Genomic DNA, 18,441 nt, shown 5'->3' with positions numbered 1-18,441 from the left:
TCGCTCGGGGGTCATAACTCCGAAACCGGAAGTGGTAGACTAACGCCACCTGGCCTATGTTACTCCCCGGTCCGAGCTACCCCTATACCCCAAATTTCAGACTCGGGGCAGACCTAGTATAGCCGCCAACCCCGAACAGACCGGCTTCGCTCGGGGGTCATAACTCCGAAACCGGAAGTGGTAGACTAACGCCACCTGGCCTATGCTACTCCCTGGTCCGAGATACCCCTATACCCCAAATTTCAGACTCGGGGCAGACCTAGTGTAGCCGCCAACCCCGAACAGACAGACAGACAGACAAACGACAGTCACAAATATATATATAGATAGATAGATTAGCTTCATATCAGGGACCTAGTGATAATGAATACATGAGTAGCAATATTCATGCTCCGCTCATATAAGAATATCGCACAATGTTGTTTTCAGAATTATCGTGATATTTTCGTATCATTTCCATATCTTTCGTATGCAATTCAACTTTCCTATTTCATTTTTTTGGCCCGCAACTGGGCGTGCATTTCAAATGCAAGTCCAAAGTATGGGTGATTTTAGTGCCGGAATCGAGATGTATTTTCGCCACAATGTCGCGGCCGTACTCAACCCCAAATGACCATCACCTGTCATTATTATTATTAAACTATTGATACACGTCACTATCGTTGTTTTTGTTATATTATTGCTACATCATGTGAGTATATATTATTGCTATATGTGAGTATTGTTATTATTATGGATAGTCCACCCAAATCATTCAAACCTGGTGGGCTAATATTTTATGAACTATTCATGCTCAGGAACATCAACGTTCACCGACATAAATGTGACCTATGCCCATGGTCTCTAGTATAATATGTACATTATACCACCTCAAAAGTGAAATCTTGGCTTTTAGTTAAATTAGAAACGGGTATTATGGAGTGAATTTGATTTTATTGGATTTTTTTATTTATTAATATTAGAGACTTTCATACTTTTATCTTTAAGTTTAAGGGATTTTGATAAACCTGTAAAGTGCTTTAGGTCTATGTTAGTCCAATTTTAACCGTTAAGAACAATGTTGATCATTCAATTGCTCCATGAAAACAGTTATAATAATTATAATCAATACGAATTTGGCAACAGAACTGCTGTTGGGTGTTGTCTACAAACCTAGCTTTTCTAATAACTACTTTTAATATGTTTTAGGTATGGTACAAAAGGACACGATGTCTTATCAAAATTAGGCATACCCGGTCCCAAACCAATCTTATTTTTTGGAAATATCTTACAATTTGGAAAAGTAGTAGGTTATGTTGATATATTTTGTTGTGGGTGTATTTATTTTGATTGATGGGATACGTTTTATATGACTGATGAGTTAATGAATCGTCTTTATTGTAGACAGTCGTGGCACCACCATCGTCAAGACTGGCTGCATCTATAAATATAATTGCGAATTATTTCATATTATCGGTGTCTGTTTAATTCTTATACATGCATCAGTGGACAATGTGTGATAATACACTCTGATCTCCAACTCTTATTGGTAAACAAACTTTTCATTTCTATATGCCCACATTGAAATGTGGTCGTATATTGTCGTCGCCCCCGTCCGTCCGTCGGCCCGGCGTCCAGAATTGATTTTCACCGATTTCCGAATATTACTGCCAGAGTTATGGCACTTGATCACTTTGAAAAATCTTGTGGATGCATTAGAGATCATAGTTATCATCTGATTGATTTTATATTTATACTTCGTGTTTACGCCTATATATAATCGTTTCGATTGACTTTAGATTGATACACAGATTTAAGGTCTTGAGACGAACAAGTATATTGATTTGCAATTGATTTGCAATGAACAGCTAAATCCATGATATTAAATATTTTGTATACTAAACGTAAGCATGGGCGAAACAAATTCTAATGATTTTCTGATAATTACTTAATGAGTAGTTACTCTTAAAAAATATGCGACAACTCTGGTTGACTGCTCTGGCGATTTAGCTACCGTGGGCGTATGTTTCGTTGCCTGACAACCTATATTTATTCACAGGGAACTGCTTTGCAACTTTGGGAATGGAAAAAACAATTTGGCACAGTGTTTGGGTAAGTTTATATGGCGGTATTGAACCACTAGATGTATATTTTGTTTCCTGACAACATCTTCATTAAGAGAGAAAGAGAGAAATTAGTCATTTCGAGACTAACATATAGTTCAATTTTATTTCAATAATTTGTTTGCGCGTAAGGATCGTTAGTAGTGGGAGGAAACCGGAGGACCCGGAGAAAACCCGCGAGGTTGGACACCCCCCACCCCCAATCTTTATTAAAGGGATATGAGGTAAGATTAGATAAACAGCTGACAGCTCTCGCAGTAATAGTTAAAAAGATACATAATGAAAACAGAATAAGCTGAAAATTTCAGTCAGATTGCTTCAATTAGCGATTCAATTTTAGGATAGCCTCGATCGTAATTACTAACGTTTGTACGAAATTCTGATGATTTTCTGATAATTACTTAATGAGTTGTTACTCTTGATCAGATTTTAGTGTATTATAAATGCTTCATTACCGAATAAAGTAAAAATATGCGACAACTCTTGTTGACTGCCCGGACGATTTAGCTGCTGTGGGCGTATGTTTCGTTGCATGGCAACCTATCTTTACGTTAAATTATCCATCACAAAATGTATTCAAATCCACTAAATATCGCAAGCTAACGATTGCATCGAAAGTTGATTATGGTCTGGATAAGTTAAACATACATTATGCAAGAGCTAAATCTGTCTATTGCAGGTCTTTCTTTAGGCATGAAATGTTAAATTAATAATTTAGATAACATTTCAGGCCTAAAGAAAGACCTGCAATATGCAGATTTAGCTCTTGCGTAATGTATGTTTAAGATGGGTAACTTAAGGAACGCCTCTGTTTACTTATTACAGGATATATTTTGGGAGTCAACCTGTTATTGTTGTGCACGATTTAGATATATTGAAGGAAGTCATGGTCAAAGATTTTCCACATTTTACAGATCGGGCGGTAGGTTGGAAAGACTCGATAACAATTAAACAGTTAATGAACTATTATGGCAATGTGTTGTTCTTTCATGAAGTAATGGGGAGTTGAAATTAATGACTTAATGCTACACGCCATTGTGTTAACATGTCGTCGTAGTACTGAAAAGAAACGTGCATGAAACTGGACAGCTTGTTCGTAATATCAGATTACTTTAAAAGCTTCTATACTTGGGTTGTAATAATTTTTTATGTTCTTCTTTCATTTTGGAGAATTCTGAACAAATTCAATAACTCTTTATTCATTTTGAAAATGCATTTCATTTATCTTGTGACAGATAACTGTATCAAGAGCTTACGTGGAAAAGGGGATATTTTTCCAAAGTGGCGTCAATTGGAAACGGATCAGAAATATCATTACGCCGACTTTCAGTTCCAGTAAATTAAAACTAGTAAGTTCTCACTAAACCCTCTGCAAACCAACGATTGGAAACTTCATTTTTAAAACATAATTCATTTCTAAGCAAATGCAAACAACACCCATAACTGCATTGTGCAGACTAAGACTTTTGGTGTTCTTTTGTATTTGCTTAGCAATGAATTATGTTTTTAAAAAGAAGTTTCCAGTCGGTGGTTTGTATTAAGGATCGCGAGTGTCGAGGAAATTTTTAAAATTTAAAAAAACAAATCTAAACTAGATATATATGATGTACGTAGTTATCTATAAAACATGGACCTACATGTTGTCTTGTTCAGCTGATTACGTCACTTCCTGTTAAAATATTAATTATAAGAATTTGAAATATAAAACGTAATTTATTTTTTTAAAAAAAAGAGTATTACACTATGTACTTTCTATTGGATATGTCTTGAATAATAACATAAATGTATTTTGATTATATATTTATAAATAGATGATAGGGCCAATCAACAAATGTGGTGGTTTATTATCTAACAATCTGGTCACGAAAGCCAAGAAAGGAGAAACAGTTGATGTTAAGCAGTACGTAAACAATTTTTGAAGAAATATTGTTGTGGGCCGTCTTCGGGTACTCACTCTGGATACACCAAACACACACACACACACACACACACACCCAAACCCATACACACACACCCACACACACGAATGAATGTTTGTATTTGAAAGTTAAAAAGGACCTTTTCATTTTATGCTGTACTTAGTGTGGCTGTGGCCATTATATCAGATTCGTGAAACAATTCACAGATAGTCATTAACAGATGGCTGAAGTAAAAAAATGGTTGAATTTTGTACTTATAGTTATTTTGGAGTGTATACTATGGATGTAATAGCCAGGACGGCGTTTGGGTTGGACACAGATTCACAGAATAATCCTGATGAACCTTTTGTTGACAATGCTAGAAAACTGTTTGCAACAGCCAAGTTTACATCAACGGCCAATCTTCTTTCAAGTAAGATTTATATGTTATAACATCTAAGATTTCGATTTGTTGTAACATACTGAGCAATAACCAAGAGTAAAACTACTAACCTCTGTATTACCCCATGTTACCTTTGATTTATTGCACAATAAAATATTTCACAAGTATACGAAAAGAAATGCTTGAAATCGTCCAGTTATTTAGTATTGTTGCTACATAAATAAAGAAAATGACATTTAACTATTATTTTTTTCAAGTTATTTTCCCATTTTTGAGGCCGTTACTTAAGGTATTAGATGTTGGAATTTTTCCATCTGGCCCAGTCAATTTCTTCGTTAGGTCCATAAAGGCCATGATAGAAGAAAGAAAAACAGAAGATGAAGCCACCAGATCAGTAAGTTAAATTTCAGACATTTGTCGTTTCTATAATTAAAATTTCATTTGGCGTATATGTTTTTGTCGCACCTGGCCAAACCTAATCTGTCCGTTATATGATCGTTAGTACAGATAATTTGAATGGAAGGTTCTAGAAATAATAATCTTACCATTACCTGTACGACCCTTGTTAAACATGGTAACTATGCTTTGGGTTCCACGAACAGTAGTGAGGCATAATAAGGGTTTACCGAAGTTTATTATCGTCAGGTTACAGACAAATTTGCCGACCTGTATCTCCTTGAATTAACGATAAAGCAAACCAAACGATATGTAGGAAACAGTAAACTATCTAATAGTTTTATATAAATTATGATAATATGCGTTAAGAATTAGGTGTTTGAAGTTCTTGAAATTCGCACAAAACAGGGATGAGTAGGGAGAGAAAATTGGGTCATTTCAATAATTCGCTTGCGCGTAGGGGCCTTTATCACTATTATCAGTTGGAGATTGGACAGGCTACCCTACTCCTTGTCACATACATACGGGAATCGAAACTTCACCACTTGACTCAACGACAGGCCTTAGGATCTAACTCATGTCAAGTTTGGGTAAAAGTTAGTCACCTATAAGTGGGTAAAGTACATTTAAAATAATTTTCAGAAAAGGACAGATTTTTTAGAACTACTGTTGAAAGCTGAAAGCGAGGAAGGAAATGATATACATGTGACTAATGGAACACAGACAAAGGTTATAAAACGTATGTTTTTAGTTTCCATTTTGCTTTCTAATTAGTGAACATGTAGTGAACCTTTATTAATTATATATAAAGAATCGTGGTGAATTGATCTGATATTATGACAGATTGGTGATGGGGAAGACTCAATACAAATTTTGTTTCGAAGTCTGTCTAATTTTATTTCCATTGTTGACTTAATTTTTCGACAATTTTGTAAATATTTAAGAGGGGTCTGTGTTTGACATTGTCCTTTGCTTAAAACCTCAGTCTTCTAAAATTAAAGTAATACACACATATGCAAATAGTCTCACCAAAACGCATATTGGTAATCACAGATAAAACCCACCCTCGCGCCACCATCTTTATTTCTCTAAAAACAATTCTGAAGGATAACGCATTTCTATCCACGAGCTACGATAGTATCTGTACAAACATTTTGTTTTTATTTTAATCGTCTAACTAATATATCAAAACATACTTTCAGGCCTGATTTTTCTTATAAATTTAAATGTTGAAAATGTGTATTAGCCTCTGCTGCAAAATTCTTTTGATATGTTTTACAGTTTATTATAGATTCAATTCTTTTCTGGCAGTGTAATGGACATGCATATTTTAATTACTATCCTTATATTCTTGTCAGGACTAACGGTTGAAGAAATGATTGGCCAAGCCTTCCTGTTCTTTATTGCTGGATACGAAACGACGGCTAGTACCTTACAATTTATTTCTTACAATTTGGCGAAAAATCCCGGAGTACAGGAGAAAGTGATAAAAGAAATAGAAACACATGTTGGTGATGTAAGTAGTTAAAGAGTCTTGAGAATTAAAGTCATTGATTAAAATAGATATAACTTGGAAGATAAGTTAGATATGCCAACCATTTTGCCATTTCAATTATTCTTCCGATGGTCTATTTTGATAGCACCTAAGTGTGTTTAACCATAGAATATGGTTTGACGAATTTATAATAAAAATGACGACGTATAGGTAATCAAGACAAGGCGTATTTTTACATTTCTTTCATCATTTGGAATATGTGAAGCCCAGTTTGATATATGACCTCTTGTGCTTTCCATATGATATTTCCTTTATTCTTTCAATGGGTTCTTGCGATATCACCCAAATAGTGTTTGGTAAGTGACTCTAATCAACGGGACTAATTTATTCCGCTTAGTAACTGAAGAATATAATTACTTTTTGACGGAATACTTTGGAACCAGCCTGAATAGTTTCACCAGGTAAAGGCTACGTACTATTAGACTAATGCGTCTGGTTTGTATTTATGGATGGATGATACTGTATTTATGGATCGATTTTATAGTACTTTATTTTATTTGTAGAGAGAACCAACTTACGATGATATAAATAAGCTGACCTATATGGAACAAGTTATTTTGGAGACACTTAGACATTACCCACCAGTTATTACGTACGTATGTGCATTATTCTAAAGGCAGACAACCTGGACGCTCATGTGACCAGGGGTAGATATGTCACGCATTTAATCCTTCAAATTATGTTTACCTGAGAGTATGACGCTTCTTGAAACCAGACAAATAAAATAATAGACCAAAAATGTTTATAAACCATGGGTTTGGGAAATTGTTAACTCGAAAAATAAACACCATTTCAAAGCAGACGGTAATTCAGACACAGCACGTGTCTGCATATTATGAAGCATACTGAACATCAAAAGCAACTTGAATTACATTTGACAAACGTTTTAAATCTCAGTTATTCATCAGTGTATTTCTCAAAACATATTTCCAGTGTCAATCGTAAAGCTTCAACAGACGTTGATATCAAAGGTGTTCATATACCGAAAGATGCGATGGTGATGATTCCTATCTATAGCATCCAGCATGATCCAGAGAACTATGAAAATCCCGAGGAATTCAGACCAGAAAGGTAATAAAATATTGTAAAATATTCAACATTCTCGACAGATTAGCCAAAGCTATGGCGAAGCATAGCCAATGCACTGTTTGTTGAACTATGCATCTATAGCATAGTCCGAAGTTGTGAAAATTGTTAACTCTTGTGGCACCACCTAGATGGCCGTCTGGAAATGGAATAACTAATAAAACTGTTACACAATCATTTGCACACTGTGAACACAGTTTCAAGCCTTTGTGAATTTGTCGTTTTTTTCAGTTAGCCAACAATCTACAGATCATAAAATTGTTTAAATTTGTTACTTAAGAACCTGAGGATCAAAGAAAACTCAGTTCCTAATCTTGTTACAATTCTCCGGACAAGGGGTAATCAGGCTGATTTCAAGTTTACAATAAGACTTGCAGGCTACCAATTAATGAAATATACACTTAAAAAAAAGTAGGGGATATTGAAATGCAAATACCTATGCAGGTTGTGATATGTTAAATAGTCATGGACACTTTGAGAGTATGTTCACAGATGAAGAACTTATCGCCCCAACAGAACTACTGAGCTACATGTGCGACACGCAATTGTGCCATGCACGTGGGAGGGGTTCATTGTCAAATTTGACACTTCAAGGAAGGGTTGGTGAAAACTGCTGCTTGCTGGTTTATCCTATCCATGTTTCCTTTCCTATCGGTTCTTGCATAAAATTTACTGTTTAGCGTATCTTTGCTTTAGTGGGTTACGTTTAATTTGATTGGGAGACGTGTTCGTCAACGTCAACCGACGACACTGCAAGAATTGGCCGTGGCACTGCAAGAGGAGTGGGTCAGATTGCCCCAAATCGTGATTAGACGGTTGATTAGGAGCATGCCACGACGAATTACTGAATGTCTGAGAATTGGTGGAGCAATTACTCATCATTAAGACAAAAATAAAAAAACGCCCTTTTTACTTTTGACGGAGTATCTCTTTGCGAGTAAAATGGGGCCGCCAGATATGCCGCCCTTATGAACTGTTTATGTTCATGTGTAGGCAATTGGCCTGTTATTAACACACACTGGTTACCTCTAATAAAAACAACAGTGCATTTCCGCAGTTTTGTATTGTTTCTGAATACCCCCTACTTTTTTTTAAGAGTATACATGTATATCCAGGAACAGGCAACTGGAACAATCGTGTGTCCATTTTTTGTTTCAGATTTGACGCTGCTACACGACAAGAAAGTAACCCGATTACATTTTTGCCATTTGGCTACGGACCAAGGTTGTGTATTGGAATGAGATTGGCTTTGCTGGAGACTAAAATAGCACTTGTGTGCTTACTTAGAAGAGTTCGATTTGCTAAATGTTCTGAAACTCCAGTAAGTTTTATTTCGTTATATTTTTAGAAGTTTGCAACATATTGTGGTAAACCTTAAAACGCACTGGATGACGATTCTGCTTGTTGGGTTTGAAATCGCATCTATAAGTGTTTGTGTGACAAGCTTTCTCGCAAAATTTGTTGTATAACTTTTTTGAACTTCGTATAGCTGGTACACGTTCTTTCCTTTCAATATTATTAAACCACACCACTAAACGTACCGAAGAGCCTCTAAACCCGAATCTCTGCGACATTTAAAAAAGTGTGATTATTAATAATTATCAAGTATTTTTATTTATTGCTCTATTTTTCAGGACAAACTGGATTTTAAAACTGGTGGTATTCTGTCCACAAAAGATCCAATAAAAGTTGCTGTAGAACTGGTTCCCAAGCAAAACTTTTAGTCCTTTTCTTCTGGGAATAAATGGAAACAGAATATTACTTGTTAGTGTAATTATAATTTCTGTCACAATGGAAGTCACGTTTTTTGCTCCGAATACGCTGGATAGAGAAATATTTTAATGGTGAATATGACTAAAGTCTTTAAAATGGCTAAACCGTGTAAATAGGGTCAAAAATAAAATTATCGATAATCTTTGCTTTCCTACATTGAATTTTCTTGTGGAATGACAATAATATGTCTTCTTTGAGAATTTTACATCAAAAGGTAAAGCCTATCTTGAAATATATGTATAACCGATTGTGTGTTCTACTGTCGACATGGTAAGCTAATATTAGTAAACAGACAGGTTTAAGCTTAATCTTTAAAAAACAAAACAATTTAATCTATTGAGCTTGCCTCCATCACTAATGGAAATAACACATCAGTTCCTAATCATTTCAGTAGTATATTTTGACAAAATTCTTTTGGAATACGAACATTTCGCGCATCATTTTTCGGAAAGGGCGCAATTACTAAAAAATTTCTACAGGTTTTGTCATGATTGACGCCTAATCTAACCCATTATAATTTATACAGAGAATATATTTTGAAGTATATTTAGAGTCGATTATTCATTGGCTTAAACATCAGATTGGCTATACAAATCAATGTCAAGGCTGACGTTACAGGTTTAATTTCTCAAATGTTAATGAAATCATCAGAAATGATCGAAATAATTTTAACGAAAATAATAAATGGAACGAAAATAATAGATTAATTAGATTGGTTTGCCAATTACTTATATGCTGATACTTAATTATGTAAATATACACAAATATGATATTTTAACCATTTTATTGTATAACGAGCTTGGGGGGGGGGGGTATATTTACATAACGGAACGCTGTACATACAATGATATAGACTACAATATACTATACATTTTCATCCATTTTATTATACATACAATATATGTGTTTTCAACATTTTAACGATGTAATACACCCCTTTGTTCTTTTGTATTAATGCTATGTATGTAGTAGTTATTAGCACACTTTCCGAGGTGTATCGGTGAATATCAGGACAGTTTTGGTCGAGGGGCCCAGCCGAGGCGGAGCCGAGGCGGCTCCCGACCAAAACTGTCCTGATATTCACCGATACACCGAGGAAAGGTGCTAATAAGTTACTTACATCACATTTCTATCGAGTATTGTGAAGCAAAATGTGAAAAATAGTATTTATTATCGAGTCGTTTCAACCGAAAAGTGACAAATACTTTCTGCTCTTTCATTATTTATACCTTTCTGAGCCTCACGTTACATTTCATGGTAGAATGATTTCGCAGTGGTGAGACGACCTGAGTAGTATTTACACGTGTGTCTTGCTATGATATAGGGTGACCCATGTACTCACAGAAATACAGTCCACCGCTGATAGTTCGAGACTACCACTGAAGCGTGCACATTCGCCGTGCCGAGACCAACTTTCTGACAGTATGATACTATAAATAGCCATGGCACGTGCAATTCTCTACAAATCTATCAACTATTACAGCCGTAAAACATTTATTGTTGACGATTTTGAATAGCAGTAAAATTAAGCTTCTTGGTTATTACAGCAGATTTAGAAATTACGTTCGTTTCATTTTTTAAATCGCTTTATCATTAACTGTACCGTTAAGAGCGGCATCTTTTGGTTTAGTACAAATAATATCTCTGAATCACTCGGGTTAGACAGGAACATGATACTAGCAGTAGTTTCATTTTACTTTTACAAGCTTCTTAAAACGATTGTTGAGCTACCTAACGTGCTTATTTCTAAATAAGCTAGCTTTCTGTTATTTTTCGTAAAAAAGTAGTCTTGATTGTCCCGACCTGTCAATCAGACGTAGAATGGTCGATAGACTGGTTAAGCGAGACTAATTTCAAAACAAGGGCACGTAACCTATCTTTTACTCAAAAGTGTCTGGATGTTATGGACGACTCTTGGAACCAATTTTCAGTCTATTATTTATACGTGATTAATAGTCATAGCTTATTAAGTACAACATGATCGTTTATTTAGTGACTATAATTGTGTGAAACTGATTTGAGGCTTGGCATATGTATAAATATTGTGGCGTAATTGTCGAGATATATGGAGATATTTATTTATGGTGGGTCACCCTACTATGATACTCTGAGCGTAAAACAATTACGTGTTTGTTTAGACCACATCGTCAAAACAACTTGTCTATGTCTATGGCGTAGAGGACTGCGATATTATTAAATGTAGTGTAAAGGAAATGCGAAACGTGGGTCATTCCTGGTGAAAGTATGGATCGGCGGATGGTTCTTTCGTTGAAATTTATTTGTAATAAAGTTTATGACTTTCTAGGCGTTTTTTCATCCTGCTTATTTTCAATGCTTGTGAAGTGTCCAGCAAGAGAACTGCGCCTTCTATCATCACAATTAATTAAAATAGTTATTCAATATTCTAATTTATATATTTTGCATATTAATATAAATCAAACCAAATTATGAAATAGATGCCAATTGATATGTATAATAATTGATTTTTATACGCCCACATTGAAATGTGGTCGTATATTGTCGTCGCCCCCGTCCGTCCGTCCGTCCGTCCGTCCGGCGTCCACAATTGCTTGTGGACGCTCTAGAGGCTAAAGTTAATATCCGATTGACTTTAAATTTATATACAGTGTTTAAGGCCATGGGACGAAGAAGCCTATTGATTTTCAGCGATTTCCGATACTTACTGCCAGAGTTATGGCCCTTGATTACTTCAAAAAATCTTGTGGACGCTCTAGAGGCCAAAGTTAATATCCGATTGACTTTAAATTTATACACAGTGCTTAAGGTCATGAGACGAAGAATCCTATTGATTTTCAGCAATTTACGATAATTACTGCAGAGTTATGGCCCTTGATCATTTTGAAAAATCTTGTTGACGCTCTAGAGTCTAAAGTTAATATCCGATTGACTTTAAATTTATACACAGTGTTTAAGGTCATGAGACGAAGAAGTCTATTCATTTTCCCGTCTTCATTAGCCCAGGTTAGGAGCAGAACAGTAGGACGTTAAACTCCATTTCATTTCTATTCATTTTCAGTGATTTTCGATAATTACTGCCAGAGTTATGGCCCTTGATCACTTCAAAAAACCTTGTGGATGCTCTAAAGGCCGAACTTTATAAAAACCAAACAAATTCTAATGGTTTTCTGAGTTGTTGCTCTTAATCAGATTTTAGTGTATTATAAATGTTTCATTACCGAAAAAAGTAAAAATATGCGACAACTCTTGTTGACTGCCCGGACGATTTAGCTGCTGTGGGCGTATGTTTCGTTGCCTGGCAACCTATCTTTGTAATATGTTGTTATGTTAATTTAATGTCATTGTATATGTTTTTGAACTGCCATGTAGTTCCCCCCATTTTGTTTTGTTACTATGATTTTGACTAGTTGTTTCATGTACATGGTATAGAGCCATCGTTATCAATTGCGATCTGGGTCGGACTAAACGTCCGCTACTTATTGCTTGATAGGTATCTAAAACGGTACATAAGTATCCGTGTATCAGAAATGAACAGTACTCTTTCTGTACATTTCTGATACACGGATACTTCTATGCATGTATTGCAAATTAACAGGACAGTTTTATCAAAGGTTGCCAGTGGCAACGAGTAGAAGTGGGATGTAAATGTTATTTAGGGAGAGGGTTTTTACACAGGATAAACTTCTTCTTCAATCCCATTCAGATATCTTGTTTAAACGAATGACGAAACCAAGAAGAGATGGGGCAGAATTACTGAATTGTATTTAAAATATTGTAATCTGTTAAATTAAGCGTCATTTTTTGTTTAAAAAAAATAAAAAAATTTTAAATTATAGAAAGTGTTAATTTTTAGCTAAAGACCTAACTTTGTCATTGAAAGTGTAAACTGTTTTCTGAATAGTAATGCTGGGAATGTATTTAGTTGTGTAGTTATGAATTTAAATGAAGGAGTAGAAATAAATTGCCATGCGATAAACATAAACCGATCAAATAACCATACAGCTTATATGTCTGCCGGAAATTATCGAAATACTAGCAGGATACCCGGCTTCGCTCGGGAGTCATAACTCCGAAATCGGAAGTAGTAGACTAACGCCACCTGGCCTATGTTACTCCCCGGTCCGAGATACCCCTATACCCCAAATTTCAGACTCGGGACAGACCTAGTGTAGCTGCTAACCCCGAACAGACCGGCTTCGCTCGGGGGTCATATCTCCGAAACCGGAAGTGGTAGACTAACGCCACCTGGCCTATGTTACTCCCCGATCCGAGCTACCCCTATACCCCAAATTTCAGACTCGGGGCAGACCTAGTGTAGCCGCCAACCCCGAACAGACAGACTTCGCTCGGGAGTCATAACTCCGAAACTGGAAGTGGTAAACTAACGCCACCTGACCTATGTTACTCCCCGGTCCGAGATACCCCTATACCCCGAATTTCAGACTCGGGGCAGACCTAGTGTAGCCGCCAACCCCGAACAGACAGACTTCGCTCGGGGGTCATAACTCCGAAACCGGAAGTGGTAGACTAACGCCACCTGGCCTATGTTACTCCCCGGTCCGAGCTACCCCTATACCCAAAATTTCAGACTCGGGGCAGATGTAGCCGCCAACCCCGAACAGACAGACTTCGCTCGGGGGCCATAACTCCGAAACCTGAAGTGGTAGACTAACGCCACCTGGCCTATGTTACTCCCCGGTCCGAGCTACCCCTACACCCCAAATTTCAGACTCGGGGCAGACCTAGTGTAGCCGCCAACACCGAACAGACCGGCTTCGCTCGGGGGTCATAACTCCGAAACCGGAAGTGATAGACTAACGCCACCTGGCCTATGTTACTCCCCGGTCCGAGCTACCCCTATACCCCAAATTTCAGACTCGGGGCAGACCTAGTGCAGGCGCAGACCCCGAACAGACGGACAGACAGACAGACAAACGACAGTCACAAATATATATATATAGATATCGAGGAATGCCGATTGGAGAATCGTTGTCAAAACGTCATTCGATACTTGCTTTAGCAAGCAACCATACTCCTTGAGACTTGAATCAATGAAAGAGCTTATAATCAAAAGTGCACACTAGACCTACCCGACCCCCCACACCCACACCCACACACACACATTAATTCACTGCGAGGACCTCTAGGCAATAATGGCTGTGAAAATCCCATAATTTTTCCTACAGATTTATGCTAAAATTTCTAAAGGAAAAAAATAAGGTATTCTATAGTTTCATTATAGTGCTTTCTGTAGTAAATTCTACAGTTATATTTTGTGTCTTTAATAAACTTTTGTAAACAAACTGCACAGTTGTCCCACTGTCTTCAGGTTCTTGTTAATACTTACTTCTATGATATTGTTATACATGTGCATTGAATTTAAAAATTTAAAATTCAGTCTATGAACAAACAATCTTCTTTTGGATTAACTTTAATCAGTCCGTTAGCTAACGGATAATGAAACTGACTTTCTGCTATCCTTATAAACCAGTGATTGTATTTCCATATAAACTGTGTTGTGTTTTTTTTTTTATATTAACCCTTTTCATTTTGTTTTGGAAGTAAATATTTCTCTCATGTTTCAGGTACCCAAACTTGGCGGAGGCAACACGGCATCCATGTTTGCATTCGTAAGTATATTTAATAAATTCAATCGTATTAAAAAGATGCCACGAAAAGACAATATCCTATATTTCGGCTGTATGCCGAATGTTGACAAGTTTTCATTTCTCATACCTTTGTACAAAAGAGGAACCATTGGACTGATATCCCCTTTAGAGATATTATGGTAGTTTGCAAGGGGTTAACAATCCCTCAAATGATGTTTATAGACTTTAAGAATCAGTGTTATTTACTGGAATATATAATCTGCGTACTACAGAACAAAATATATATTATAATAATTTGGTGTTTTCACAGTTTGTAAGTAATATGCTTTAGACAAAGAAATACCCATAATGTCAGATTCATAAGGTCGTAATAGACGTAACATACCATGAAACATATTACTAAGGGCCTTTGCCAACTCAGTTTTTATCCAACCGGAAATCGCTGTGGACATTTTTTTTGTATATATAGAAGAGATATATAATATAGATAATAACTTAATATTCTGAATAATGTCACTTGTCTCATTTTTCTTCACCACATGAAATCTCCATAATGCTTTTTATAGTTGAAAGATGTGGAAGCTGGTGGTGAAATGGTCTTCCCCTATTACAGAGTTAGAATCACACCTCGACTGGTGTTTTTAAATGTAACGTAACTATGTGAGTATGAATGGGCCATTAGTCTCCTATAATCATGTTTGATATTCCAATGAATTAATATGTTAATCATATCTTGTTTTGTTTAAAGCTCCTTAAACTTGTCAAGCGGCCAAGTTACTGAACTACTAGAGCGTCCCGGGATTGAGTACCGGCGTGGATCAAGCTTGTTTCAAGTCCGGTTGTCTCAAAATGACCGAATTATGGTGTTGACGAAACAGTAAAGCTCATCCCATTCTATCACCATAGGCTTACGGGGCGATATTCTTTGGGGGGGGGGGGGGCTGTACCATTTTGACCGAAAAATACAGCGGCAGCGCCCGAAATATACACCCACATAACTTTATCAGATAGCGCCCAATGGGCAAGTAGTATAGTGGAGCGAATTTTCTATGACTGCAGTTTGACTCCAGATCCTAGTGTAATCAGTAGCGGATTATCAGTGAGGCTGATGACGCTGCAGCCTCAGGCCCAAAGATTTTGTAAAAAAAAATTTTTTAGACTTGTCTGATACGATTAAAAACGCATAGACAATGAATGTTAGGGGGGTTGGGTTTAGGCCCAACGGGAATCAACATAGGCCCTGACCCGAAATTAATTAAGCCCACGCCATTTTAAATAGGCCCTATTTAAAAACTAAATAGGCCCTCCAGCAACTGCCGCCTCAGGCCTTGGTGGAGCTTAATCCGCCACTGAGTGTAATAAAGACAAGTAAAACGAAATTTTGAACTATAAAAAAAGAAACGAAATAGGATCTGTGTTGGAGTTTTCGCGGAAATGTGATCTCATGTGTAGGCATCTTTGCGTGTACAAAAACGTGCTTAGCTGTCAGTCGCTAGATGATTACCAACTCGACTGCTATATATAGTTCATGTAAACGTATTTTGTCATATAGAAAATGCAATAGTTTTCATTTCAACCACCTCTATCTCTTATTACAGGGTAGTGTAGTATACTATCTGGCATCTAGAAGTTTTATGATGGTTTGTCCAGTAGCTTACGGTACATAATGGCGTAAGTAGTTTTCATATACAGTAAAGTATGTTTGTAACGATCTGGACCAAGGTCGACGTTATATCAGTGTAAGCTCACACCTATCAACCATCTAAATACTTCCTTAATTACCAGTCGTCTGTTTGATTTGCTGTTTAGTTTAAGCTATTGCAATTGGTTAAAATCTGACTTGTCCAAAACATCCTTCATTGGCTAAATCAGGGGTCATGCTAGAAGGTTTCTACACAAGATGCTACGTAAAATTAAATATTAAATCACCACAGAACGTTACAAAAGTTAAATAGTATATCATTTTTATTTTCCAGTGTCCGTAATGTCTTTTTATGAAGAACATAAGTATGGATTTTGTCGAGATCACGATCAACCATAAACGCAAGATAACTCTTTACGTTATTCACATCCATCGTCAGGTCATTCTCAAAGATTAATTCTCTTGGATTAACATTATAATTACCTTTGAATAATATAAAGTATGACACTTTTATATTTCTTAAATTGCCAAAATCATTTCCTTTTACTTAGAAAGATTTTGAAAATATTCTTATAATACATGTAGTTATTTATAAATCTCTATATATGTGGCATATCTACTTAAAACTATTTATTTTTTTCAATTTATAAAAATCTATCATGCACTTAGTTTAACAAAATCTACTTAAAACTATTTATTTTTTTCAATTTATAAAAATCTTATCATGTACTTAGTTTAACAAAATGTGGAGTTAGTTCCCCTTAATTTAGCGTTACACAGTTTTAGATCGCTTAATGTTTAGCTATACAGATTGTCCTGTCCGGATTGTACTGTCCGGATTGTCATCTAAATGTAAAAGGTTTGGCATTTTCAGAAAAAAGGGTGCCTCCTTTCTAGTTGCCATTAAAATGTCAATGGAAGGCCCCGTACGTAGAAGATGTTTTTACTCCCTTAGAACTCCACTGATGAACGTCTGTCTATGTATATATTAAGTTATTGTCCTGTTCTTTGTATATTTTGTAGACAATAAATCATTATAATATATAACAAAAGTTTCCACATTTATATATTCTATAATTGACGGCTGAAAAGCGTAACCGGGTGTGTGTGGGGGGGGGGAGCATAGGCTAAAATTACTTAATAAGGGACGTTTTATATGTCACTGATCAGTGTAAAGATGAAACATAAAGTAACAGTGTGTCCAGTGAGTATATTATGTCATTTACTTCTAGCAGTTTGGACAAAAGTTCGACAAATTCTGAAAAGCTGCTATTTTGAAATATAACTTATGATAGCCACATTCAGAGAAACAATATAATACCATAGTATTTAATATTTCCAAATCTAAGCCCGATCTACTGTGCTTGCCCAAATAATTGAACAACTTAAAATCATTTGTTGAAAAGATCATTTATTCATAAAGTGCATGACACGTTAAAATATAAATTTAGTACATACATTCCTAGAAATGATAAGAATAAAGGACTATAACAAAACACCTGTCCAGTTGAATAAAAGACAAGACTTCAGACATGGCATTTGTGAAACATGTAGTAAGCAAGACACTATAATTGGATAAACTGTGGAAAATGAGGAATACTAACCATCTGAAGATACAGACAGTGATTATATTCTATGACCCCAGTAAAGTATAGTACATGTATATGTATTTACATTTAGCCCGGTCGATGCAAAACACTAGGACCTTCAACCTCATTTCATTTATATTTACTATTTTATTATTTTTTAGAATTTTCTTTGCTTTAATGTTTTTATTTACAAATGACGTCAAGTGGAATTATATATGGCATGGTAATATATAATTTAATTCAATATGATTAAATCAGAAATAAATTACGTTTTGTTTTGTTTTACCTCTTGTACGTTGTACTACAGTGTAGTGTAATATTCAGAAATAAATAAACGAAACGAAATGAGATTATAGGATTTCTTATTTTATTTATTGTGATCATACTAATCATTTTCAGTCTATAATTG

At 35.8% G+C, this 18,441-nt stretch overlaps 1 protein-coding gene and 1 long non-coding RNA gene across 3 annotated transcripts in view; both read left to right on the top strand.

The window, feature by feature from the left end:
- Nucleotides 1-13,031, top strand: part of LOC126807995 (cytochrome P450 3A29) — a 45,585-nt gene extending 32,554 nt beyond the window's left edge. Inside the window, exons 3-15 of one of the 2 annotated variants that reach the window (XM_050533012.1) lie at nucleotides 1,189-1,285; nucleotides 2,039-2,091; nucleotides 2,928-3,024; nucleotides 3,338-3,451; nucleotides 3,914-4,002; nucleotides 4,282-4,433; nucleotides 4,661-4,797; nucleotides 5,442-5,538; nucleotides 6,158-6,315; nucleotides 6,858-6,946; nucleotides 7,288-7,425; nucleotides 8,599-8,761; nucleotides 9,075-13,031. In XM_050533012.1, the coding sequence (XP_050388969.1) occupies nucleotides 1,189-1,285; nucleotides 2,039-2,091; nucleotides 2,928-3,024; nucleotides 3,338-3,451; nucleotides 3,914-4,002; nucleotides 4,282-4,433; nucleotides 4,661-4,797; nucleotides 5,442-5,538; nucleotides 6,158-6,315; nucleotides 6,858-6,946; nucleotides 7,288-7,425; nucleotides 8,599-8,761; nucleotides 9,075-9,164 (1,474 nt within the window). In that variant the 3' untranslated portion in view covers nucleotides 9,165-13,031. The remainder of the gene's footprint in view (nucleotides 1-1,188; nucleotides 1,286-2,038; nucleotides 2,092-2,927; nucleotides 3,025-3,337; nucleotides 3,452-3,913; nucleotides 4,003-4,281; nucleotides 4,434-4,660; nucleotides 4,798-5,441; nucleotides 5,539-6,157; nucleotides 6,316-6,857; nucleotides 6,947-7,287; nucleotides 7,426-8,598; nucleotides 8,762-9,074) is intronic. The other variant, XM_050533015.2, reaches the window with a different exon arrangement.
- Nucleotides 13,032-14,725: 1,694 nt separating this feature from the next.
- On the top strand, nucleotides 14,726-17,539 carry LOC130014341 (uncharacterized). The gene is made up of 4 exons (XR_008789302.1): nucleotides 14,726-14,822; nucleotides 15,368-15,436; nucleotides 16,400-16,472; nucleotides 16,778-17,539. It is a non-coding gene; the product is annotated as an uncharacterized LOC130014341 (long non-coding RNA).
- The last annotated feature ends 902 nt before the right edge of the window (nucleotides 17,540-18,441 follow it).

This window comes from Patella vulgata, chromosome 9, assembly GCF_932274485.2.
Source record: "Patella vulgata chromosome 9, xgPatVulg1.2, whole genome shotgun sequence".
Lineage (NCBI taxonomy): Eukaryota > Metazoa > Mollusca > Gastropoda > Patellidae > Patella > Patella vulgata.
Note: the sequence above shows the minus strand (reverse complement) of the source record. Positions and strands in the feature narration are given on the sequence as shown.